This window comes from Takifugu flavidus, chromosome 12, assembly GCF_003711565.1.
Source record: "Takifugu flavidus isolate HTHZ2018 chromosome 12, ASM371156v2, whole genome shotgun sequence".
Lineage (NCBI taxonomy): Eukaryota > Metazoa > Chordata > Actinopteri > Tetraodontiformes > Tetraodontidae > Takifugu > Takifugu flavidus.
In genome coordinates this window covers 3,005,289-3,030,857 of record NC_079531.1, presented here as the reverse complement: position 1 = coordinate 3,030,857, position 25,569 = coordinate 3,005,289, and the positions used below count along the sequence as shown (strand labels likewise).

The window sequence follows — 25,569 nt, the reverse complement described above, 5'->3', positions numbered from 1 at the left end:
GCCTTCCTTAGGAACGTCCTTAGGAGGACTCAATATTGGGCTCACCTCAGAAATGGAAGCAAATGTGGGATGACTCAGATAGTTAAACAGATGTTGTTTTTTTTAGTGTAAGTATAAAACCCTTTTAAAGGCATACCAATCTGATTTTCTGTAAGAGAATGCTGCATTAACCCTGTGAAGACAATGACTTTCACACAACTGCACAGCCTCTTGGTTAGCGTTACGACAAACAATATGCCTTTATCTAAGCTCGTTAACTTCAGTTCCTTCATTGACAAAGCAGATAAAAATGCGACATTTTCATTAAAAAGGAGAGAGCAAATAAAATAAAGCACTGAGCGATGTTCTTTTCCATTTTGCACAGATATTCTTCCTCAGCTTCATTCATTATTATTGCCTTCTTTTTCCGTTTATTCCTTTAATTAGATTTATTTTTTCCCTTTCTGTTTAAATGAACAATTGTAGTTAAACAGGTTCTTTTCAGTCCAACATTTGTTCAACTGGAATTTATAACTGGTGCCGTTGTAAAGTTCACTTTAATGGAAGTTCCTGTTCTACAAGGTTTTAATGTCAACATTTGATGACAGACAGCGATGTTGACACGCAGTCAGACTTGTAACATTGGGTTACATTATATTTATTAAATGATAATTTATGGATCAACGGTTCGTGTCCATGATTTGTCCTTCTGCATTGAAATATCTCTATAATATTCCTCTCTCCAACTTTCTGCCTCTTCATTAATCCTTTTTAGGAGATGTTTGCAAGCAGACGTCTATTAAATCTGTGACTAATTACTTTAGTTTATCCAGACACACCAACTATCCCGTAATTAGCTAAACAATGAATGGTAATGTCTTGGGCCTCCATGTGGGCTTTTGAGCTCCTCTCTCTAATTGCATTAGACTGAAGATGGGGATATTTAATTAAAGTACTTCTGTTTTTCACTATAAAAACAAAAGCTTGTCTCCATATGCTGCTGTCTTATAGAACATTACCTGAATCTGCCTCTAAATGAAGGGGATTTTACACATGACAGAGTTTTGCAAAAGTAAATACGGGCAGAGAAAATAAATGGAAATCGCAGACTTAACATGAAGCTACAACTGAATGGATACGAGGAGCAAATCTATGCGAGGATTAGTGAGGGCAGGTAGGTGGGATGGGCGTGCCAATCCCAACTGACAAGGTCACAAAAAGCTCGGCTAACTGGTGCCAAGAGGAAGCAGTGCTGTCCAACAGCCACACAAGCCCCTTTAAAGGGGAGACATCCAGATGAGGGAGTGTTCTGTCAAATCAGCTGCAAGTCCAGCGCACTGCATTCATGTTCTTATCTGGGTTATTGAACCTTTCGTACCTGTTTCAACATGTAAAACCTCCATGAAAGCCAGGCTCATTTGAATTCTATTCTTTTTGTATGCCTTTCTGTGTGGCTCCTATCTAAATTTTGTTCAACAACTCCGAAAAAAAAGCAATATTCCTGTTTTTATGAGAGAGGATTTTTCAAATAAGGCTTTTGAAAGCACAGGGTTAAAGCATTTCCTCCCAGACAACAGTAGTCATTTTGCTTTGCCAGTAGCAGGGTGGCGTGCTGCATGGTGCGGGTCAGCCTTTTTCTGCTCTCCAGTCAAAGAAAATATAACTTATTTTCAGATGATATTTTACACTGATAAGATAATTTGTGTAATACAGTGACATGTTTCTCTAATGCGCCTTTAAAGGGGCTTGGATGGATAGTTTATTTGCCTGGTTAAATGAAAAGAAAGTGCAGGCCTGTCACAATGTGGAAACAAATTCCTCAGAGACTGAGCTACATAATATTCATACATAATGGGCTCAAAGGTCCTGTAACCAAAACAAGTCTGTCAGAGGGACTCTTTACTTGAAACTCAGAATACACAGCTCATCCAAAGAGCGGTAAAATAAAACATCGCGTGCTGCTGCTTTTATATTGGAGGCATTTCTGAGGAATTTGGATGGTGTATTCGTGTTGTTGTATAAAACATACCACCCCTAGAGTATTGAGTCCCCATTTTGTCTATGTACGTGTCTGGTAAAGCACTCCAGCACTTATCATTATTTCAAACAAGCATTTTACAGAAATGGCACCCAGCTTGACAAGGCTTTTGTAAGCCAGCTGCCTGAAACCGGATCAATTTTACATATTGATGACGGCTGTATTGACAATCTAATATTGACCAGCGCTTCCTGCTCTCTATAGAACGGCAAACCACACAATATGCATTTATTTAAAGTCACACTAAAAACAAAGTACACCACATGTATTGCAAACATATCAGGTTCGCTCTGGAATTTAAGTCACCCTGGTGTAAATTGGAATGTCACTATTCCTTTATAACCTATGTTGTTAATAACACGTTACATTTTCCTGATGATTTAGTTTCTTCGTCATTCATTAGTTGTATAAAAAGTATATTTTTTCTATACATGTCTTATATATATACACACACACACACACACACACACACACACACACTTTTTTTCAATCGTGAGTGATTATTATTAAAAAATTGATTAAAAAATTGATTATCACAGCTGTGGTGCAAATCCTTCAGGATGCCCCCAGGATTGGTGCTCATGTAACAAACAAAAATCACTTACATTTTATATTTCATGGAGATTAAGTGCAACATGATAAGCTGTCTTAACCAATTAAGTATTGGATAACCTTTCAGTCAGTCCAAACACTCAGAAACAGGACTGAAAGGACACTAATCCTTTACTATGGTGAGTAGTGACCTTAGGTATAATTAGACTAATAAAAGCATCAGATATGCTGTCAATATGATTTGCATAATGTGCAAAGGCAGGTTCATTCCTCAAGTGGTGTCCAAGGGACTCAGAAATAGCGCAGTGACATTTCTCTGGGTCTTTTGTTCACACCTGTCAGGAAAAATGTGATGTGAGATGAAAGATGGCAGCTGCAGCTGCGACTTTCACTCTGACTGAGTCCATCTACGCCAGCAAGACCCTGCTGAGGTCCAGTGCACGTCAACCACACGCACAAGCACTGACCATGTTTATTTCAGTTGACAATCATTTCTTGCAGCTGCTTCACTCCCACAATTCCAAAAAGGTTCAAATACATTTATTTTTTTCTCTAATAATCATCTAGTTTAAAAGAAGATAACAAAATTGAATCATTTGCATTCGTAGAGTGCAGCTACGATAAGACTTTAATGACCTGTAGCCGGTGAATTTCCAAATCCAGCATGGAAATGGCTTCCCTTCACAGATTATTGATACTCGGTCATGTTTATCTCAGTGAAAATGATTTCAACACTGTTATGAGGCTCTTTTGTATTAGCACAGAGGTCATTCCATACCTCTATACCAGGGGATAACAGGGCCACTCGTGCAACCCTTTTTCCTCATTTGTGCTTTAGGTGCCAGTGTTGCACACTTGTCATTTTCTCCTTTATAGCTGAAACTGTATGAGAGCACCATCATATTATTTTCATTTCCAATGGCCGGATGCAGTCGCATTTTTCCATATTATGTTGGAATGTCGGGTGACTGAAATGATGGTGGCTCTCCACATGAGAGCTAAATTTGTTTGTCATTCCTTTTCTGTTAGCTTTCATGATTGTCTCCTATTTTAACTTATTTTATATTGTTATATACTTGCTTATTTTATAAGTATAGTTAATACTGCACCCAACATTGTGCCTTCCTAAAATGTCTGAAATTATATTTTTGGTGAATGTCCCCTCGTCCGTGGCAACATGAATCCAATGAGAGTGTTTAATTAATGGAAAAGGTACAGAGAGATGACAGAGAAATAATTGATAAATATGATCTGCCTCTAATGCATAGGTGAAGGAAAATAGCGCTCCTATGCCTTTCATAGAACGCTTTGCCTTCCAACTCTTGAAAGAGTTTGGAAATAGTCTAAAAGCAGTTCTGCCACAAATCACCTTAAATCCTCAAGGGGGTTGTTGAATGAATGGAATATTATTGTGGTTGGATGACTGAAGGATCACATCTTGGTTTCAACTCCAGGTGATGTCGATACATCACCCACCCGAACGTCTCCTGCCCACAGCGACCTCTGGCCCGACGACACTACTCAGACACCCGACATTTGTACCGTAAGAGCTGATTCTTGCTTTCATAAACAGGTTGTTGCTTTCTGAAACCCAGACTGGGAGTTCCTTAGCTGACTCTCCGACACGGACTTGCTCTTCATGTTTCTAAAACATGATGATCTGCGTGATTTTTTTAAGTTTATTGAATTTGCTGTCGTTTCCCTTGAAAAATTGTTCTTTTAAATCTCAACATGATTCCTGATTTTAATAATAGCTATAATGTATGTATGTACTGTATATAATAAAAGCAATACTTAGTATGAGCGTGATCTGCTCAAGGTTTCTGCCAATTAAAGGCGAGCTTTTCCTTGCTGTGATTTTCTTTAAAGTGCCAACAGATGATGGGAAGAGAAAGTTGAATTGAATTCTCTCCATCATGTTACAACATATCAAGCAAAACACAAAAAGTAAACACAAAATATTCCCTTTATTTTTTTCCTACCTTAAGACTACACAGGGTCACTGATGTAGCTCTAAGAGGTATCTACATCTGCATTTTATTTACAGCTTAGTTTGATATTTTCACATTTACATGGTCAAAGAGAAGCGCTAAAAACACAGTGTTGAGAACAAAACAAAACTCGAAAAATGAGATCCACCTTTTAGAAAATGATGAAGTCCAAAACACGACGGTTCTCAGTGCAATATTCCACAATGCAAATAGCCTTCATTCACGTGAATCTGAACATCTGGGAAAAGAGAAAGTAGAAAGGGAACATAAAAACAAACATCATAAAAGAAAATAAGTGGACTGTTTTCCTGTTTGTACAGAGAGCTTCATGCTTCCACCACTCCTACGTACACAAGTTCATATTTGACCGAGAATTGATAAAAAGTTACGATTGCGGTGGTTTCAGCATAGTTCAGAAAGTACCTTAAATTACAGCCGTGACAGTTTCCAAGTGTCTTCACTCCTTTTGAGTTTTTACATGACGTTTTCACATACACAAGACCAGTCCTCTGCAGCGTCCATGAAGAGGACAGGACATGTCCATAGGTCAATGTGTTGCTTGGTCTGTAAACAGAAACGGATGCACCTGTAGGTGGGATGCGTTTCAGCCGGTCACGGGCCCGCAAAGTCCTGTTCTGGAGGATGAGTGCACGTTTGATGCTGGTCTGCACGGCAGCCCATTGGGCAAAGGCAATCTATATCTTTCACTTCACACACACAACACAATGTGACGCCAATCCATCGCATTTGTCAATATTTTTATATCATTGTCGAGACCATTTGATTAACTGTCGTCGTCTCACTTCAAAATATTTTCAAATCAAGTTTAGTTCGCCTGGACAATATGAATGAGAATACTGACTTTCACTGATAAGCAAACACTGACACTTGAATGCAAATGAGATCAATAAAACAAAATTGGTCTAAACCAGGAAATAAAAAAAGTTGTGTTGAAACACCATTAATTATTGTTCAAGTACAACAATTAACAATAAGAGGGACAATATTTCACATTTTTCTCAGAAATGACATTAGGTGTACAGTTAATTCGTGTAGCTAAAAAATTAAAATACAAATTAAAACCAATCATGTAAATAAGGTTTTGTTGTTGAATGCAGACTTTCCTCTGTTGCTTCAATTTTTTTAAATAATGTCAATTTTTTTAATAGCAATTTATTGATTTTTCTGTCTCTATTTTGAAAACTGGTGAGAATGTACAAAAAAATGCAGTTCACTGGTCAAATGGTCATCAACATGCACTGAGTGAGCACACTGGAGCTTTCTCAATGCTCCCGGATGGGTATCGATCCAATGCTCCAAAAACGCATTCAAAAATCTGAGAACATCTCACGTGTTGGTGCACCGACGTGTTCACGTGGGCTTTGGGTGAAGGGCTTCTACCACCAACACAAATCTCTTTTTGTTTTGAGCATTAGGAGCCACGAGGAGTTTCAAGTATGGACAAAAAGAAGTGATTAAAAGAGATGGAATCTCCTTGGCTGAGGTGCAGAAAAGGCAGAATGGAGTAAGCTCTGGCAGCTTAGTGAGCCAGTGACCATAATGTATTAGAAGTACTGTTCTCACATTCCTTGGAACAGAATCAACAACAAGGAAATGGAGTCACTAAAATAAGTCACAGATGTCAGAAATGTTCATCCCCTAGCAGCCGCACTTGGAGGGCAAAGACTGTTAAAGAATCTTCAAAAGCAAACGGGCGCTCTTCTTTTAATGCAGTGCAACGGACTGCAACCATTTTTCTTTTTTTTTTGACATTATATTAAAAACCGAGTTGAGCACAGTTGAAGAAAATAAAAGTGGTCATGTACAGAACTGTCTTTGGCAAATAGTCCCATGTCCAATATCCAGTATAATGTCTGTTGTTTACGTCACCTTCGGCCCATTTCAGTCTGCCTCATGAAGTGAATGTTGTTGACACTGTCCGCCAGCTCAGGATACTGGTCAACTGAAACAACATAGTATCCATCATAGCCCTGCACCTTCCCAGATCCCAGGAGCTGTTGCTTCTCTCCCTCGGTCCAGGTTCGTGAGCCCTCCTCTCCGTCCCTCAGTCTCTGGCGCTCCCTGGCCCACGCCTGGGTGACGGCTCTCTGCCGAGCCATCTCCAAAATACGGGCCTTCTCCTCATCTACACTGCTGCCGTACCGCGTATTTAGATATAAGGTACCATACTGTAACTGGATGTCAGTGATGCGCCTAGTCCTACCGTTGAGAACAGTATTGACCTGAGACACAGTCACATTCACGCCGGTCTCCAGTGTGCGCTGGCCCACTGTCATGCCGATGAGGGCCAGGTCTCCCTCTACTGAGCCCATCTTGACAAAGTAATGGGTGTCCATTCCAGCAATGGTGAAATGAAGGTGTTCAAGGTAGAACGCATCGTTCAGGACCGCAGCCATCCGACGCCCATCCTCGTTGGCTAAGCTGATGATGTCAGTGCTGACCCGACCGTCGCGGACAGCAAACTTAACCCCTTTGCCAAAAATGGAGCCCATGGTGGCGAAGGTATGCTTGTTCTTTGTCTGAGGACATCCCGCACGTTTGGCTCCATAGATCTGACCAAAACGTTCCAGTTTCACGAACGCCTTCAGCTGCCTCTGGACTTCACACTGAACACCCAGCAAAGACTGCAAAACAAAGGAAGAATACTTAGTCGTGGGTCGGCTGCAGCAACTCCATAAACTGTGCATTTTCCTGTGTGGATAAAGAAGAATTACAATCAGTGGACCGATTGTTGGAATGCTTTCTTCTAAGGAGGAAAACAGCAAATTACTTATGCTCTAAAGTCATGAATCCATGGCACAAAGTCAAGGTAAGGGCAGAGGTGTTTGTCATCTCTCTGATTATTTATGGCAGGCATGATATTTTTAAAAAGGGTAAAACTGCTCTCTCCTGACAGCCATGCTGTGCCACATAGGAGGAAGCTGGAAACTTGTGCATATATTTCCGTCCTCAAAGGATCAAAGCTTTTGACGTTCAGTTTAGCCAAAATTAATACATTGTCCCAACACTTTTTGATACTCCCCCAGACGAAAGAGGCATGAGGAAAGTGATACGAAATGGAAGCTTTCCAACACAAACATTCAGACAGCTGCAGGAATACAGAAACAAAAAGGCTCCAAAGACTGCGCCTTCCTGAAAAACGCCTCAGATACGAGGCTGTGAATCACATCTAAAGTTCTTTTGACAGTTTCTAATTCGGTCCCTGTGCCTCTGGTTGATGGTGGCTGCTGCCCAGTGGGGTTTGCGCTGAGTGAAGAGTCTGCACTGGAGTGCAGTGACCGGCACATCAGTCTGCGTCGTTGTATGACATATCCTGCACGAAGACGAAATATAAGGGCAGATAGGGCAGCGGTGCTGTTATAGCCTTTGGAAGAAATTGCCAGGGGGAACTTCTTCACAAGTCTCACTCTGTGTTTTTTTTTTTCTTTTTATCATGTCAACAGCTTGACCTGGTCAGCTGTCCCTTTGGCAACAGGGGTAAAAGGGACAATGTTCTCCAGTTACTGAAACGGCCTCCCAATCGAAGGAGACGTTATTCACGTTCAACCAGCATTCAACACAACTCAGAATAAAAGATCAGGCTTTATGATGCGCAAACTTTTTCTACCAGGCATTTCAAATAACATTTTTTTAAAACTTGTGGCCTGATTTACCATCATTGTCTACATGACTCAAATAATCTAACATATCTAAACAATAAGGATTGCTGCTGCTGTTAGGGTTACAAATATGTAATAACAACAAAACACTCTGCATTAAGGTAGCATCGAGTATGTCACTCAAAATGAATCTAACCTATTAAAAGGGTAGAGGCATTCAATAATCTACCAGAAACCAGATCCAAGACCACATTGGTGTCTTCAATAATTCAGGCAAGTTGGAGGCATCTTAAAAGGTCTGGTAAATGCGGGAACCAAAGCATGGCTACTCCTTCTCAGCTACGGCTAACGTGTCAGACAGAGACAAAATCAATGGCTAGTGGTAGAGGGAATTGAAAGGGAATTTCCCTAATGGCAGGACAATTACAAGAGCTGTTTAGCATGACCCTGTTCCACACGATGAGGACAAAAGGCAGCGACCAGACCCGATGGATTCTGTTTTGTCCTAGAAGCTAGCAGCTCCATTGGGAATCTGCCAAGACTAAGCCTGTCTTTTTACTAATGGTGATAGAGAGAAGGTGAGGGCGAGGAGGTGATAGGTAAGAGTGATCTCCATAAATTACCTTGGTACTATCCCACTCCTGTGTCTTGATCTGAGTGCGGACTAATTCGTAGGAAGGCTCCATGGATTCTGTGTTTGGTTTTTGGTAGCCAGGAATGACGTTGTAAAGCTGGAAGCCGAAGGTCACCAACCAGCTATTCACATCTAGAGGAGAGAGATTAACACAAAAAAGTGTTATCTTAACGTAGCCATTAATTTAAGAAGCCCACACATTGTGTAAAGAAATGAGAAGCAAAGTATATCTTTTATTGAGACTCTGTGGGTTCTCTGCTACAACATTTGTGTATTTTATATTGAGCTTGGCCATGAATCCATGAGGTGACTCTTCTATTAGCAGCCACTTGCATCAAGGTGAGAGGAGCTGTCATCATTCACTGTAAGTTTTCATGAATTGGTAATATCACAAAGACACATGACTGTAAAAGCTATTCAGACAGCCATTTGGGTTTTTTCCCCTTCTGATATGCGTGCAAACAACAGGATATTGTTGTGACACTTGGGGGCAACTTTATCTCTGATTGGCAATGCCCCATTGTGGCACCTGACAAAGCTTTGTATAAATAAGAATTTGTTTAAGGACAGTGAAAGGACCCTGATAATTTAGTGAAAGGAAAGGAAATGTCAGCGCCATCAATCATGATCATTGCAGACCCACCGCAGTGTAACAGCCTGCTTAGCATTCAAATAGCAGTCGGCCTACTGGCAGACTACAGGACTGGTAAAATGGCATTACCCAAAGATAGAAACAGAAGACTGGACATTATTATTATTATCAATCAATTAATGTCTAGATATCTTCTAACATATTTTCTCTCAAGTTAGTTGTAGCAGGATGATTTCATTTTATAAAGCCATATAAAATCCTTACCAGTCATGTAACACTTGATCTCCTCATTGTTACTGAGAGGGTTGTTATTCTTGAACTGGTACAAGTTGAATGGCACAATGTGCTTGCTGTTGAGTCGTTTCCAGATCTCGTGGTTGGGTGCTGTCCAGCGGCCGGCAAGCACATCATAGTCCCGTTTGCCCATGTGGACTAGTCTGCTGAGAGGCTCATAGAGGCCTCCCTGGTAGCCAATTATGAGCTGAAAACTGGGGTTGGTGTCGAGGTAAACCTCCCCAAATGCAGTGTGGAGGATCTGCTTGATCATGATACCTGCGCCACTGAACACAGCCAGTGGAGTACCAATGTTATCACAGGCAACATAGAACTCATCCCCACTGCTGAGCTCCATGGCAAACAGGTGTCCCTGTAAGTCGTAGTATAATGACGTGATCTCAGAGCTGGAATGATTGTACATATGGGTGATTCGAGTGGGACTTGATAAGTCAGCATAGAAGAACTGAAGATGGTGGCCGACGCTGCTTCTGCTGGACACCCTCCTCCCGAGGCCGTCGTAACGGTATCGGATGCTCCAGCCGCTCACTTTGTTGTACACCTTAATCAGAAGGCCTGCCGAATTGTAGTCAAAGTATTCATTCCCTCGCTGCCGGAGAAAACCGTCCTCATCCATCCTGTACTGCACATCTCCCAAGCGAGTAATGCGGTCCCTGACGTCATAGCGGAGTGGGGTGAGGCGGGCACTATTTCCGGGGCTGAGAAGGTGCAGGTTTCGATTTAGATCATAGCTGTACCTCCACAGGGGCTTGTCATTGATGGAGACCACCTGAAGTTGTCCATCGGACTCATATTCATATGTATAGCGCGTAGTGTTCGCATACGGTCCGACCTTTAGCTCCTTGGCCACCACTCGTCCCATGTTGTCATACTGCACCATCATCCAGTACATAAGAGACCGAAAGATCTCATATTGGACCTCCTTCACGCGGCCATAAGCGTCAAAGTGTTTAGTGTGGGTCATAACTGCTGTCGTGATAATTTGGTTTATATCATAATAGATGACTCCAAATTTGCCAAACTGCTCCGTCTTGCCGGACACGTCGTCGTACCGATACAGGTCAATGGGCAGCGGCGTTTCGTTGATGACCGCTTGCATGCTTGTGACTCTGAAACTGTTGTCATAGACGTAGTCAAATCTGGCATTGACCATTCCTTCTTCGCTGAATCTAAAAATCTGCCTGTCAATCAGCGGGCCAATTTGGCGGTAGCGGATGGTGCAGGTGAAGCCTTCGCTCTGCAGGTTGACGGTCTTGAGCATGCCTGCCAGCTCATCGTAGGAGAAACCAATGCGTGTGGTGTCATAGAGGATTTCCAGCAGTTTGGCAATCTTGCCATATTTGTAGATGACCCTACGACCTGTGCCCAAATAGGTGGTCTGCAGCAACTGTCCTTCTTCGCTGTAGTCCTGGAGCACTGAAGCATTACCTTCAGGTGGCTGGTAGGTGTTTCTATAATAGCCAACCGAGCGGGAGGTCTCCAGTGTATGGCGAGCCACGTTAGGCATGGTGACAGTGGAGAGCCGGTCATTCTTGTCAAATTCAAAGATATACTGCTTCTGGCTGAAAAGCATCAGTACCATGGACTGGTAAAGGAAAGGAACAGAGCATTTGTTGAGTGTTGGAAATACGAGCTAGACCAAAAATACACACGTAGTTTGTTCTTTCAAATCAAAAGTGCATGGGAAACAAAGTTTTCATGCAGCTTTGCATATATAAAATCCATTTGCACCCTTCACGCACCAGTAAATTAAGACTCTAAATCAGTTCTCAGATTGCTTTTCCAGCATCACAGCACTTAAAAGTTGCTGGAAGGAAACGTGAAATACTCAGACACTGAATTTTATCACACTTTTAACTTCACCTAATTAAGAAAGTGACATTTGCTTCCTTTCTTTTCAGCGTAGCTTTTTTTTGTTGAACTCTGCTGTCTAATAATGGTAATAAAGTATGACAGTTCACGTGCACCAGAAACACAGTTACTGTAGAGAATTTTACCATAACTACAATAAACATTACGTACCTTTTCAAGGTAAGTATAGCTCCAGGATTTACCATCAGCAAATATTTGTGAGGTGATTCTGCCGTTCTGGTCGTACACCATTCGTACAGACATGGTTCCTCTTTGAATACCGGCCACATGCCCTCCAGGGGAATAGGTGACATTAACTCCATTCAGGCGACTGCTCGGCGCCCACAGCGTTGGCCGCCCAGCATGGTCATAATGGATTCTTAATGTAAACTTCCTGTGGTCATCGTAGACCTTTTCCGTCCTGGTGATTCGATCAAAGTCCAGCGACAGCAAATTTCGATTATGAACCTGGACGAGAAAAAGAATTTAAATAAACATAAACTGGCCGTTGCTGCGGCATTTGGAAGCAAAGACTCAGAGGAATCGGCGTGGATCTCTTATCTGTACCATTAGTCACACTGTCATTATTTTATATTCTTTTCACAGCTTTTAATTAGAACAAAGCAGCAGTACCTCCAGACTGCAGGAGATATTGGAGCGATTTAATTGTGAAAATTTACATATTTCTTTGTTTGATGAAAAATTCTGCATACCAGTGGGGCTGTGCTTATTCATGCAGGGCACATTAGAGTCACAGTGATCATTAAATTCTGTTTCAATCCATACTGAAAAGAATTAGCAGGTTGATACTAGTATATTTAATCCTTTTAATTATACCACAGAAGAAAAATATACAAATACAGTTTTCGTGTATGATGCAGAATATATAAAAACCCTTGCTACGTGCACACAATAACTCAGGACTTCACTATGATCAGAAACGCAGACTCAAAGTCTTGTTCAGGTCATTAAAAAAAGCAGCATCTACCCAAATTTTAACACACCATCTGGAGGAATTAATGTGGATGTGGTGGGCCTGTGCCTGGCATCAATTTTGTTTTCAGATAAGCTGCTATTTAGCGTAATAAAATGCATGAAAATATCTGAGAATCGTCGCTTCTGGATACCTTGTGGTAACATGTGGACACAGGAGGCTTGCTGTGAAACCTCACACTGACATTTGATCTGAGGAATTTCATTCATAAAAGTTACAGGAGACAATAAATTTAACCGAAACTGAAAAGGAGAGAGTGCACATAAAAATGCTATCATTCTGCGTGAAGTACAGTTAAAATACGAGTAGTGAAATTGTGTTAAGCGATGAAGTGAAGCTAATTTTTTGTCAGATCTGGATTTCTACCTGTGAAGAAATAAAACCGTGCTGTGAAATTCCCAAGATCCCTTGACAACTGAAACCCTCAGAAGAGGAATAATGTTACATTCAAAAGGTAGAAATACTCAGGAAATATGGAGAAAAAAGAATGTGTAAGACTCTCAGTCCTAAATGTGAAATCATCATCATTATTGAGATCCAAATGAGGAAAACTGCAGCTTTACCACAACAAAACAAACAGAAGACCCAGAAAACATCAACCAAAGTGGTTTCTTTGTCATTTTTGCTCATTTCCAGCACAAGAATGGCATGTGAACACATAACTGGCCCTCGTGCTCCATTTATCATCCCTCTGTTCAGTATTCAAGACCCCCCTCCTAACTGCTGCACACTCATGCAGCCACCCACATAATATCACTTGACATGCCTCTCAAGGTCGCTCAATGATTCGAGCGCTGTTCATCCCCTCTGTTCTTGCCATTAGGCTGCTCCTATTTCCTACATCACCCCTGGGGCCATTGTCTGTAACATACATTAGGCGCTCTCAGTGCTAGAGCGATGACAGGGCCATTAAATGAACAGCCAATGACAGACAAAGTGGCACCTCCCCATTAGATGTATCGCCTCCCAAACAATGAGTACAAGACAACTTAGCTAAAGTTATTTACCTCACAATGCCAAGATAAGCAACAATAGAACTATTTCTTATTTTTTTTCATACTTTCCAGGCTTCTTAATTACCAGTGATTTAGACATTATCATTGTGTGCATCTTATTAATTAGCACCTGATTATATCGCCTGATTGCATTTCTGGATGGACAACTTTTGATAAGTCTCATGCACATCATATTTTAGTGTATGCTTCATTGTTGACTGGTGTGTTCACGGATAAATGAACCCTTAATTGCAATACATGATCTTGCAATGCCTTCATTTCCAAATATTCCTTTTAAAGCAAATATAAGCATGAGCCACATTTAGGAATAGTGCTTACCCTTAATCTGCGGCCATATACAGTGACCTGGCCACGAGCCTGCTCTTTCCTCTGCCTCCATTCTACCAGGTTAAGGCCGTTATCAATGGCCAAGGTTACGTTCCTCTTGCTGACTGTGGGGATGATTGTGCCGGCCAGCAGATGGGGCTCCGTGTGCAGGGACACCTCCATACCATTAGCCAGCACGAGTCGCAGTGAGCCATCAAGACCGATGAAATAGCTGTTTCGAACTTGATCTGAGGGTGCAGAGGAGGTATAGTATCATCAAATTGAGGCAAGAAGACAAAAATCAGAGCTTTGTGTGACTACAACATCTAATACTCACAAATATTATGACCTAAAACATCTGTTAAGCAAAAAAGGGGAGCTTTTAGCAGCAATATTTAACTGAAACCCGGCGATAATGTTGGGTCTGTGACAACAAAAATCAATAACGAGAGGTTTCTCAGTGCCAGTAAAGCAAAGTTTTACAGCTGTTGCAGCAGCCTCGGGGATATGGGGGAATAAAAACTATCAAAGCTGCAAGCTTGCCTGTGGCCACAGAGAAGGCAGAGAACAGCGAACATACACATTCAAAAGGGATAAATCTAGGCCTGTCTGCCACTGTCCCCAGGTGACGACAGCCTGTATTCCAGCTCAGGCCAGTGACTAATGCTTCGACAGCAGATCATGTGTACATTCATCACAGCATGGCTGCTTCTTGCCTCCAGTCAGTAGTCTGACAGGAACAAGGATGAATATTATTCTAAATAAGGGGGGAAACAGAAAAAGGGCTTTCAAAATGCTTACTTAATTATTTTATTTCATTTAATGGGAAAAGAGCAAAGTGTTCACTGTGCAGCAATCTGTTTCTGGGAAGAGTTCGGGTTAAAGTTGCAGTAAATATTTCCATCTTTTGTGCAGTGCATGAAGACTTTTTTTGCTTGGAACACCAAGAGGTTGATGAGTCTGATGAGGCGGGAGCCATAAGCACAGGAGGGAGGGTCACCTTGGGCTGCCGTTTACTTCCATCATGCACACACTTTGTGGAACAGACCAAAAAAAATCCTCCGAAACCTCTTAAACTGGACAAAGTTGGGGACATTTGGCAACGCACGTGCACAATTCAGAAGGGATGGAATTAACCTAAAGCTTGCATTTATGAGCAACTACACAAGTATGTTAGAAAAAAAATGGTTACTGTTACATGATAATTAAATAGCATGGAGCTGCAGTATACAAAATGTAAATACTCGTAACAGTTTATTTCAATTCACCGTGGATACAAAGCATTTATAGCATGACATAATTGCGCAATAGGTTGATTTAGCATAACTCGATAACCGAAACAGTGCTTCCTGTGAAGGCTCTGGTCGGGGCAGACCAGGAAACCGACTTAAAGGTGATGCAGTCATGTGTTATGTGATCACCCAGTTGCAAGCTGACAAGCATACAAGGCAGACAATGGTGAATTAATTAACAGCAGAGGTCCTGGCGCCGCTCTCCTCGCAAGGAGATATCAAGGAAGACAAGGTCACAACGTGGAGGTGATCGGTCCAATGAGCAATGTGGAGAAACCAGACACAGCTTAATAGCAAGCCAGTTTGGGGCCAAAATTATTTCCATCCCGTCCTCATCTTTCCAACTAAATTTGTGAAATCTGAGGCTCATGTTAAGCAGTTGCTAACACTGCACTTTTAGCAAATTCTTTTAAAAGATCAATATATGGGTCCATCTGGTGTATCATAATGCACTATAGGTCTGAAAACAACACCAGAATCTGACAAATACGACGTAAAATATACTCCTTTACACACAGCCATTTCAATGAATGCAGTTTCCTTTTAGAATATTTAGCTTTGTGGCCCAGTGTCACAGGACAGTTCCAGTTTCTTTTTTTTTTGTGAGCAAAGCCTTTTGACATTGTACCGATCATATGTCCCACTTATGAGCAACAATAAAAGACACTCACCCTGCATGAGCGTGTAAAAGGTGCCAGAAGCTGACAGGTTGGTTGTGACAGTGATATCCTCTTTGTTGGAGCCCTCCGTTTGGATGCGGACTGAGCTGTCTGTGTCTGTACGGTAGCTGCTCACTTGGCCCGTGGGGTAAGTGACATTCGTCAGACGCCCATAGCTGTCATACCTACAAAGAGATACGCAGATGTGAACCACAAGGACAACGTGTCAGTGCAAACAGTAGGAAGGAATATGTGGAGTAAGAACATATGCAGCTTTCTGGAAAAACAGAAGAAATTAATAATCAATAATAAACCTCCATTATAAACATATATGGAAAACAGCAAATCCATAAACAGTGTGTAATGTTACAATATCCACACCTATAACCAAATATAACCTGATACAGCAGCAGCTTTACACTATGAATTCCTTTTCATAATCAGACACGGGGTCCATCAGTGACTCAACATTTGTAAAGTCACTAAAATAGACTCTAATATTGAGAACCACACATGGCAAAACTACCACAGGAAAAAAATCAGAGAAAAAAATCTTATTATTTTAAAAGATTAATTATCAGCTAATCTCATTATACCAGTGCATGAAATAGGAGCAGTGAGGTACAAATCCTCTGAGATGCAGAATCTCCTTTGCCTACAAATGAGCCAGTTTATCACAACCAGGAACACGAGTGGCCAGACTGTTTAATTTCATTCAGACAGCACTTCTGCCCAGAACACTTCTAAATCTTTTTGACTGCCAATGTATCAGAATGGAAGTGAGTGAATGCTACATTACGTAGAATGAAGACTTTTGTCTGTGGGTCGAATACAGATGAGGAAGTCTTCTTCAGCGGCGCTGCCTGCATTTATAAAGCCTCTAATAAATGAGATGGCAGGAACTGGTTTACACATAGATCCTCACGCTGCCATCCCAGATATCCAACACCGAGTGGAAGAATGCGACAGGAAGCATTACTCAGATAAATGTTATCTTATCTCTGCCGCGCTTGGAACTGGGATTCAAGTCTGTCATGTCACTTATGAACAAAGCGGTTGGTTTTCCTTGATTCTGATGGTTTCTATATAAGGAATTCTCCCGACAGGGTCCATAAAACCAACATTTTGCAGGGTAAGCACTTTTGCACGTATTCTGATGTGCACTCCACTGACCAGTACTGTGGTCAGCGGGTTTCTGTTTGCCTTCACCTCAAAACAAAATGAAATCTTCAAGAGTTACACAACATGCCCCAGTTTGATCACTGACCCAAATGCACTCCACCGCAATTAAGGCCCCCAGCTTGAACCACTTCTTGAGCTTTGCTGCTGAGCTCCGATGGCTGTGGCCTGCCGCAGCTCAGCGGCCTATTAGCTGGCTTACGTTGGACAAGGGGGTCACAGAGGGGCAGGGAGCTCACAACCGCATTTCCCTGGTTGGCCGAAAGTCTTTCCAGATCGCATCACCTCCGTGTCACATGCTACTGCTGTGACCTTTCACGCTGGGATGCAACAATAGGCCAGACACTTTGCATCAGCGTCTTCTAGCAGGTACTGTATAACCTCTGATATTTCACACAGCTTTCATGAACCCCCCCCCCCCCCCCCCCCAATATCTCCTCCTGCCTGGCAATTTTGGAATATATGTCATGATATAAAGGGAACAAACCAGTTGCTTCATTTTCATTGACACTTTTAGGAGCTGAACATTGTGTTATATGAACAATTTTTACCAATACGCAAAAATGATCAAACCTTTGCTCGAAACCGGTGGTTCAACAATATTTGTCACTTAAGATTAGAGTGTTTATTGGAAGATAAGGGAACATTTCAATCAGACATTATGTAGAGTGCTCCATGAATTAATATGTTTACAGTAAGCTGTAAGCAGAACCATTTATCAGGAGAAAAGAATCATTAGGAGGTTAACAGAGCATCGTCAAAGACTGCTAAGATAATTGTGAAAGCAGACGATGCTGCCAAGGGTTACAATAAAATGACCAAGTAGCAGATGTCCTACTGCACTCAGGTCAGTGGATGGGGTTTTTTCTCCGAGTCAACATTAACCTACATGAATTTTTATATACGTGATGCATGTACACATTAATTAATATGAGTAAAAAAAAGTGAACAGGGCAATTTGTCAAGCAGAGATATATATGGATGCTCCTTCATCCTTCATCTCTGATAGCAGTGGATTACAATTCCAACCCTCAGGTGGTGGAATGACCTTCCAAGCTAATTATTTCATGAAAACTAAACACTCTCACTGGGGTCTAAATTAAAGTTTAATCTAGCCTGTTTGGAGATAAATATAAGACGTTTGTTTCTATTAAATGGCATATTACCTCACTAAATATCATAAAACAGGATGAGAGATGGAGCTGTATTTTGTTTTTGATGTTTTGAAGTGAACAAGCTAAGCTTTAGCTAGCATTACAGTATAATATATACATTTAATATATGCACATACTGCATCTATTTTACTCAGTCAGAGAAGAATGCCATTATCCACCTTCATTTGTAGTTGTCTTTTAATAAGACAACAAATCAAGTTGATCAATTTTGATTATGGATCAATTTGATCTCACAAATAGTTTTTTGTTAACCCCCCCCCCCCCCCCAATAAAAACACATCTTAATGTTTATTTCTTTAAATAATAAATGTAAGGTCTGTGACAGTGGTCCACTATATCTTTACAGGAACAATATTTCCCAAGAGATACAAGACACAGAGTTCAAACCATGTGCTGGCTTTGTTGTGGCCTTAGGCAAACCTGGAGAAATGTGACCGACTCTAATTCAAACGCAGGTGATAAACTTCTGCCCAGGTTAAACAGAGAATCTGACTACATGTCACAGTCTTTCATTTATCCACCGAGTGAGACTGACATCTGACCAGCCAGCCTGCTTAATCACACTTTTTGCAATGATATCCATTTAGCAAATGATCCCGTTAGCCTGACGCATATGGGCAGAGGATTTCAGACGCCACAACATTTGAGAGGGTTGTTAGGTGCTGATCCGCTTTGCCTTTTTCAATTTCAACTTCTGCTTTATACATTCCACTCTGCTTTTATTGACAGATGTTATTGCAGTTCATCCAGTGAATGAAAGCAAATGAAAATATTACAACTTAATCCTGTTTGCTGTAATAAGAATTCACCTGCGATACAATCTTGTACTGGAACTGTGGCTCAAATTATATTGTCCTGGACACGCGTTTGGTATTTCAGCATCAAGCACAATCAGCTCAAATAGACTCAGATGGGTGTAATAATGACATCATTATTTACTTACTCAAAGAAAGTTGTCCAGCCATTTTCATTCGTCTTTGTAGCTAGAAGTCCTGAGCTTCCGTGGTAGGTCATCACAGCTAATTCTTGACCCTGCGCACTCACAGATTTCAGGGCATTGTTGGTGCCAATGTTGAACCAGAAAGTCTGTCCATCAGGGACCATTAGCCAGAGAGGCAGTCCTGTTGAGTCTCGCCGAATGTTGATTGTGTTTTTGTTTTTATCGGTAATACCGCTCAGATATCCCGCTCCTGTATAGGTCAGATTATAGAGGTGGTCGCCTGTAGTCAGACTTTGTGTGAAGATGTGACTGCCATTAGAGTCAAAGAGATAGAGTTCATCATTAATGGGAGAGGAAACCTCATACATGCCGAGGGGACTCAAGTAAGGCTTGTTTTTGCGCACATAACGAATACGAATGTTAGCCAGATCTGCGATGTAAAGCTCTCCATCTGGGCACACGGCCAGAGACGAGGGTGCGTTCAGCTTAGCATCTTTGGCGTAGCCTTCGTCTCCAGAGAAGCAGTCACAGTTAGCATCGTTCTTGCAGTCACAGCCACTTGGTGCCCCTGCAACCAGGGAAATCTCCCCATTGGTGGACACCTGTCTCACTCGATTTATTTTCTTCTCATCTGACTCGGCAATGTAAAGAATGCCGTTGTGGGAGACGGCAAGGGCATTTGCAGACTCCAGGGTGGCGTGGATGGCCACTTTGCTCATGAGAAAATGGTCAATCCCAGGCACCTGGCAGTGCATGGGACGGCCTGCGACGATACGAACTTGGTGGTTCTCTGAGATTTGGAGGACCACGTTGTTGTCCAGAACGTAAAGGGAGTTGTCCATGGGACTCACTGCCAGGTCTGTGGGCCACTCGAGACGCACCTAACAATAGAGGAAAACACCAAAGTTATTACCCAGTTTCAAAAACAGAGGCCTACGGATTTTAATCTGATTGATGATATCTGATAAGCGAGGAAATAAAAGCGAATTAAACTTCGAACGCGACAACGCACGAAAAAATGTCCTAAATAAGGAGCTGATGTGGGAAGCAGCGAAAGCTCCGCCTGGTGGGACCTGGGCTGAGAAGAGGGTTCTCAGTCCGAGCCCCAGGACAGACAAAACATGGAAGTTGTTTAGGTAGGAGGAGAAGGTGCCAGGACACCTTCAGAGCACTGCCGAGGTACCCTTGAGCAAGCTACCAAACCCAAACTGCTTATATGTGGCGGACCCACCCTCACCCATTGTGCAGCCTCCCCGTGACCCTGAAAGGGATAAAGCTGTTAAGAAGACGAGATGCGGAGTCGATGTGATGGGAAGATAGAACGAGCCAAAAAAAGATCAACACCGATTGATGATAAGGACTTAAAATGCTGCTCCATTTTTCCTTCTCTAGAGTTTTGTAATGACAGCAGATTGTGTAAATCCTTCAAAACGTACATTGGAAAAATGTTCCTCCTACTCTGCGAGTTATTGTTTTTGCTAACGATGTAAACTGCAATGCTTGAATCTATTACTGCCCTCCCTCTCAGTTTTGATCCCAAAGGCAGCTCTTAGGAACCCAATATCCAGAGCTATAGTTCAGCAGAAGCCTGAGGGCACCAAGAGAGCAGTCTGATTAAAACACCTAGGCTGGTTTAGGATTAAAACAGCCTATTAGGTAAAAGCCATTTTAAGAGTCTTTTCAGTTTACAACTCTAATAAAACAAATTCATTTATGAAGCTGTCCGACGCACTTTATTAAGAAAGGAAAAGGCAGAAATCTATTCAATACCAGGCATATTTAGAAAGCAGCACTACAGTGAAAAGGTCCTGGGTTCGGTTCCTGCTCAGTTCTTAACACATTTTCCCTGTGTCTGCATGCGTCTTCTTTGGAGACTCCGGGTTCCCCCACTGTCCACAATCGTGCACGTTAGATTGGGTGGAGGTGTGGGCGTGTAAGTAATAATCAGGGAGATGTAGTAGTGCTTACAGAAAAAGATAAATCGGGGCATTAATGTATAAACCCAGCATTCTACTGATGGAATAATTTAGCCGAAATGCTTCAGTGCTGCAAAGAATTACTTTAGACAACAGGGGGGACAAATGCAGCTTGATAAGGGAAAGATCATCTGTGTAATCACATAGGTGAACTTTGCTCTGGGTCACCAATAACAGATATTAGCAAAGAGTATCTGGCTGTAAACAACTCTGAACACACTCGCTATTAATATGACCTAATTATTAATCAGGTGAAATGCTAATTAATGACATTTTGCATAAAAGAACTGTTGCTTTTTACATGTGTTCTTCAGTAAATCCAGCAGTTGTCCACATTCCCTTAAAATATGCAATCATCCCAGACAAAAAAAGAGGCTTAAAAAAAGAAAAAAATAACTAAAATTCCGTTGGCACATACTGTACAACAACCTGGAGACACGTCAGCCTTCAGCTCATGGACAATGCATTTACTTTAGAAATGAAAGGGAGACTTTCAATTTCTTAAAATCTATTTCGTGTCAACACTGCTGGTTAAATATTTCATAAGCGAGAGTGTGGAGTGACTCAGGGGAGCAGCCTGTAAGGAGGTTTTCACGCCACTCTGACTGATGAGGGGATATTTCCCAGGCTGCTGCTGTCCCTCCCATACGCAGTAACCCGATCACCCCCCCCACCCCACACACACACACACACACACACACACACACACACATACAGCTGTCAGTAGTGACCCATCTTCTAGCAGTAAAAAGGCCAAAATGAGCAGTAGATTAACAACGACTAAAACTATTTTTAAAATGTAGTTGAGCTTCGATGCCTGTCTGAAGAAAAGAAAAATGTCATTATTTGAAGTCCCCGTTCTTTTTAAAATAGAATATCACACTCTTAGACGATCTAAAGATGCTAATACCCTTAAAATATATTCAAATGAACATTTTTGGAGCTTGAAAGAGAGAGTGAAAAGCTATAATCTAACTGGAATGACTTTGAGTATAAACAAGTGAATATATTCTTGAATAAGGTCACATTCGCATCAGTTTGCAAGATGACAAACAACTAAGGAAGATTTAGGAACTGATTTTGATTCTTTTCTTTTTTTTTTACCAGAATATGGATGCATAGAAAGATGGCAACAGCGACCTCATCAGAAGATCATTTTCACCTTTTCCCTTAGGATCTATCGGGCCCTGCAAAGGTGAAAACCTTTATTGTGATATAATCAGCCTTCTACAGAGAAAGACTGGTCCCCCGGTGAGGGTTTGGCCAGTGTTGGAAGTATGGAGGGGAGTGCCATGGATGAATTTTTAATGGAAGCGTTTTAATTTCTGAGTGTCTCTGACAGGGCTTGTGTGATTTGTCATCTGTACAGTCCAACTGTGTCCTTGCTGCAGCGGTGCTGCCATGGTGGCTCCTTGTGTGGGTCTGTGTGGCGGAGGGTGGGGCCACGCTGTGAGTTTGAGTAACGACGGGGACGGAGCTCTGGGCTTTTGAAATATAGACAGTTCTATCTTTTCCTGTGAGTCTGTGTATAAAAGATTTCTGCTGTTGCTTGATAAGTTACACATGCAACACATCATCTTCTTCAGCTACTGAAATGTTAAAAAAAAAACTTGCAATACATTCATCTGTAAATTCGACATTTTAACTCTAGCATAGCAGAACTGTGCTGTCTGGAAGCTGAACATAAAACTGTCTGAAGTGTTTCTGTGTAACAACATAAGTCCAACGTCATGCCAGTTAAGTTTGAACATAAACTGCATTGATGGGCTTCAACTTTCAGCTTATAGAAGAGCATGGCTTCCCCATTTGGGACAAAATGGGGAATTCTAAATGTCCTACAGACTCGGGCCGGTCAGAGAGGGTGGAATAGGTGGATAGGAGATCACAGGCCAGAGGACAGAAAGGTCATACCTGGGAAATGTCCATCACTGCGTCACAGCTGAGGGGCCGGGCAGAGGTCAGGTCATTGAAGCCCAATAAGGTAGAGATGATACCGTTCTGATCAATCCTGCGAATCATGGTGCCGTCCACAAAGAAGATTAGGCCATACTTATCTACTGTAATGCCTGCAGATAAAACAAAAGTCACCCAATGTCATTTCAGATAAGGAAATTACAATACAGAACAATTCAAGGTCATAAAATGAAACCAGTGGTGGAAGAGATCGGTACACACCGATCATTTGGTTTTATTGGTGCAGTTGATCATTTCATTTTCACTCGTATTAACATCAAAACAGCTGAAAAGAGTACTAATCTTTTTCCTGTGCGTGTCACTGGATGGTAATTAGTACAAAGATTGTCACACAATATTAAAGTGCTGTTAAATTCCTAATGGAAATGCCTGGTTTGCCGGTATTTTAAACACATCGGACAGTAAAAAATGTTACACGTTTCCTTTGAGTGTTATTTCTGAAAATAGGGCAAAAGGCACCCACGTGGTCTCATGACTAATGCATCATTGAAATATAAAAGAAGAAAAACGCAGAGACAAATACCAGAGAACCAGCGAGATGCAGCTACCAAGCTAACAAAATCAAGCTATTAAAGAGTGCTGTAAACGCTAGGAGCATTTTCTGCACGATGGAGATGAGCAATGTCCGTTGTATAGTGCAGTAGAGTTTATCTTGAAAAAGAATCCCGTTAAATACTACAATCATCGTAAACATTCATCACACATTTGACTTGTCTGGACTAAAAATGTTCATATTAGGGCTGCATTTAAATTTTCCTTCCCCAAATGGGGCCAAGGTAGCAGATTTTAATAGAGTTGAAATCATGTTGGTGGTTATTTCATATTGAAAATATAACTTTTGATATTTGTGCTGTTTACACCAAACATTAGTAAAGACAAACATGCACCTTTAAAATCAACATATAATGGTGTGTTTTTGCAGAAGTGACAACTGTGCTGTCATTTCCACGCAACGGCTCTTTTTATTAAAAGAGGAAGACAAATGTTGTGTACATTAATATTGCCCTGCATATTGCAGTTATAGCCATAACTCTATAAACAATTCCACCAAGATAACTAAGAGCAGCATGTCACTTGTCATGCCAAGCTTTAGTGAATCCTCACAGCAGCAGAAACGATTGGAAAATGAAAGATGAATGCAATTTGTTGGGGAGCGCACTGGGACACGTAGACTTTGACTGCAGACTCACCACTTTACTCGCTGAGTTGATAAGGAATTCATTCAACAAAAGCTGCAGTGAAACTGGGTGACAGCATATAGAGATCATACTTACTGGCTCAATTTCAATTCATACAGTATAATGAGATTTTTCACTCCCACCGGTTTGTGTCGTATGGACAGCCAATCATCTCTCGATGATTTTGAACCATAGCTTAAATATCAGCTACGAGCCCTGGTTTCCTTGATATATACCACACTGTTTTGCCCTCTGATGTGAAATCCATGCAGTACCTCTGGGGTTAGTGAGAGTGGCCTCGGTGGCCTTTCCTCCATCACCGCAGCGAGTGTCATCATATGGGAGACACTGGTCACCAGTCCCAGCCACCAACTCCAGATTCTTGGCTGCATCTTTCACCATATTCAGTGATTTCACCCTGAACACCTTCCTGCTGCTGGTGTCCGAAAGATACACGGCGCCTGTTACGGGATTGGTGGCGAGGTAATACTTATGAGCAGGGCTGTTGCTGAGAGAAGAAGAAGAGAGGAAGACGCTTAAGTCAATAAAGCTGCTGAAGCAAGAGAGCTTTCAATAAGAAACATTATGTAATGCAATTAAAATGGATTTAAAAGCCATTTAGAGAGTCAATTGGGTAAAATTAATTTAAACCAAGGACACAGAAAAATAAAACATTAAATGAGATTAAAACTGAAAAGAAAGAATGAGATTAAACATGACATAATGGAGCTTAGAGGCCCTACAATATAGTCAGCTTAGTTAGAAATCCCCCCTGTCAAAAGAAAATAGAAATGTCATTTGCCTGACTGCATGTCTGCAGAACAGTGTTGGCGGCTAAGAAGGCAACAGCATGGGGCAAATATCTAAAAATAACAACTACACCTAGTTAATTGTACATTTAAAAGAAAAAAAAATACTTCAAAGTGTGTGCTCAATATATAAATCTTTAGTTATCACAGAAAAAGAATCTTAATATTTTATTTTTGAGGCCTCAGGCTCAACAGAACACTCACATAAAGGACTGAGCCTCCTGTTACCTTTGTGGAAGCCCAGTGGAAGAATAGAACACCTGTTTGTCTCATAATGTGTTCACCATTATGAAACACAGCAGCGGATGAATAGCATTTTATATATTAATTAAAGCCAGAAACCATGGAGACAAGAAGTGCTGAGAGGCAGCCATTTAGTAATAATGTGGGAGACAAGGTTAGGAAAACAAATAAAACCAGTGTCTACTGGTGCATTGGATCTAAAAACAAGAGAACAAAACATCAATGTGAATCCACAGCAGCTCGGGTTCAAGTAAAGAAATAAAAGAAGCATATTTGT

General features: G+C 41.5%; 1 protein-coding gene across 14 annotated transcripts in view; it reads right to left on the bottom strand.

The window, feature by feature from the left end:
* Positions 1-4,517: 4,517 nt before the first annotated feature.
* Positions 4,518-25,569, bottom strand: part of tenm4 (teneurin transmembrane protein 4) — a 97,223-nt gene continuing 76,171 nt past the window's right edge. For all 14 annotated transcript variants that reach the window (XM_057049256.1, XM_057049258.1, XM_057049259.1 and 11 more), the window contains 9 exons: positions 24,516-24,748; positions 23,000-23,154; positions 19,116-19,993; positions 15,831-16,003; positions 13,880-14,115; positions 11,723-12,019; positions 9,671-11,285; positions 8,804-8,946; positions 4,518-7,205 (listed from right to left, as the gene is read on the bottom strand). In XM_057049256.1, coding sequence (XP_056905236.1) covers positions 6,447-7,205; positions 8,804-8,946; positions 9,671-11,285; positions 11,723-12,019; positions 13,880-14,115; positions 15,831-16,003; positions 19,116-19,993; positions 23,000-23,154; positions 24,516-24,748 — 4,489 coding nt within the window. In that variant the 3' untranslated portion in view covers positions 4,518-6,446. The remainder of the gene's footprint in view (positions 7,206-8,803; positions 8,947-9,670; positions 11,286-11,722; positions 12,020-13,879; positions 14,116-15,830; positions 16,004-19,115; positions 19,994-22,999; positions 23,155-24,515; positions 24,749-25,569) is intronic.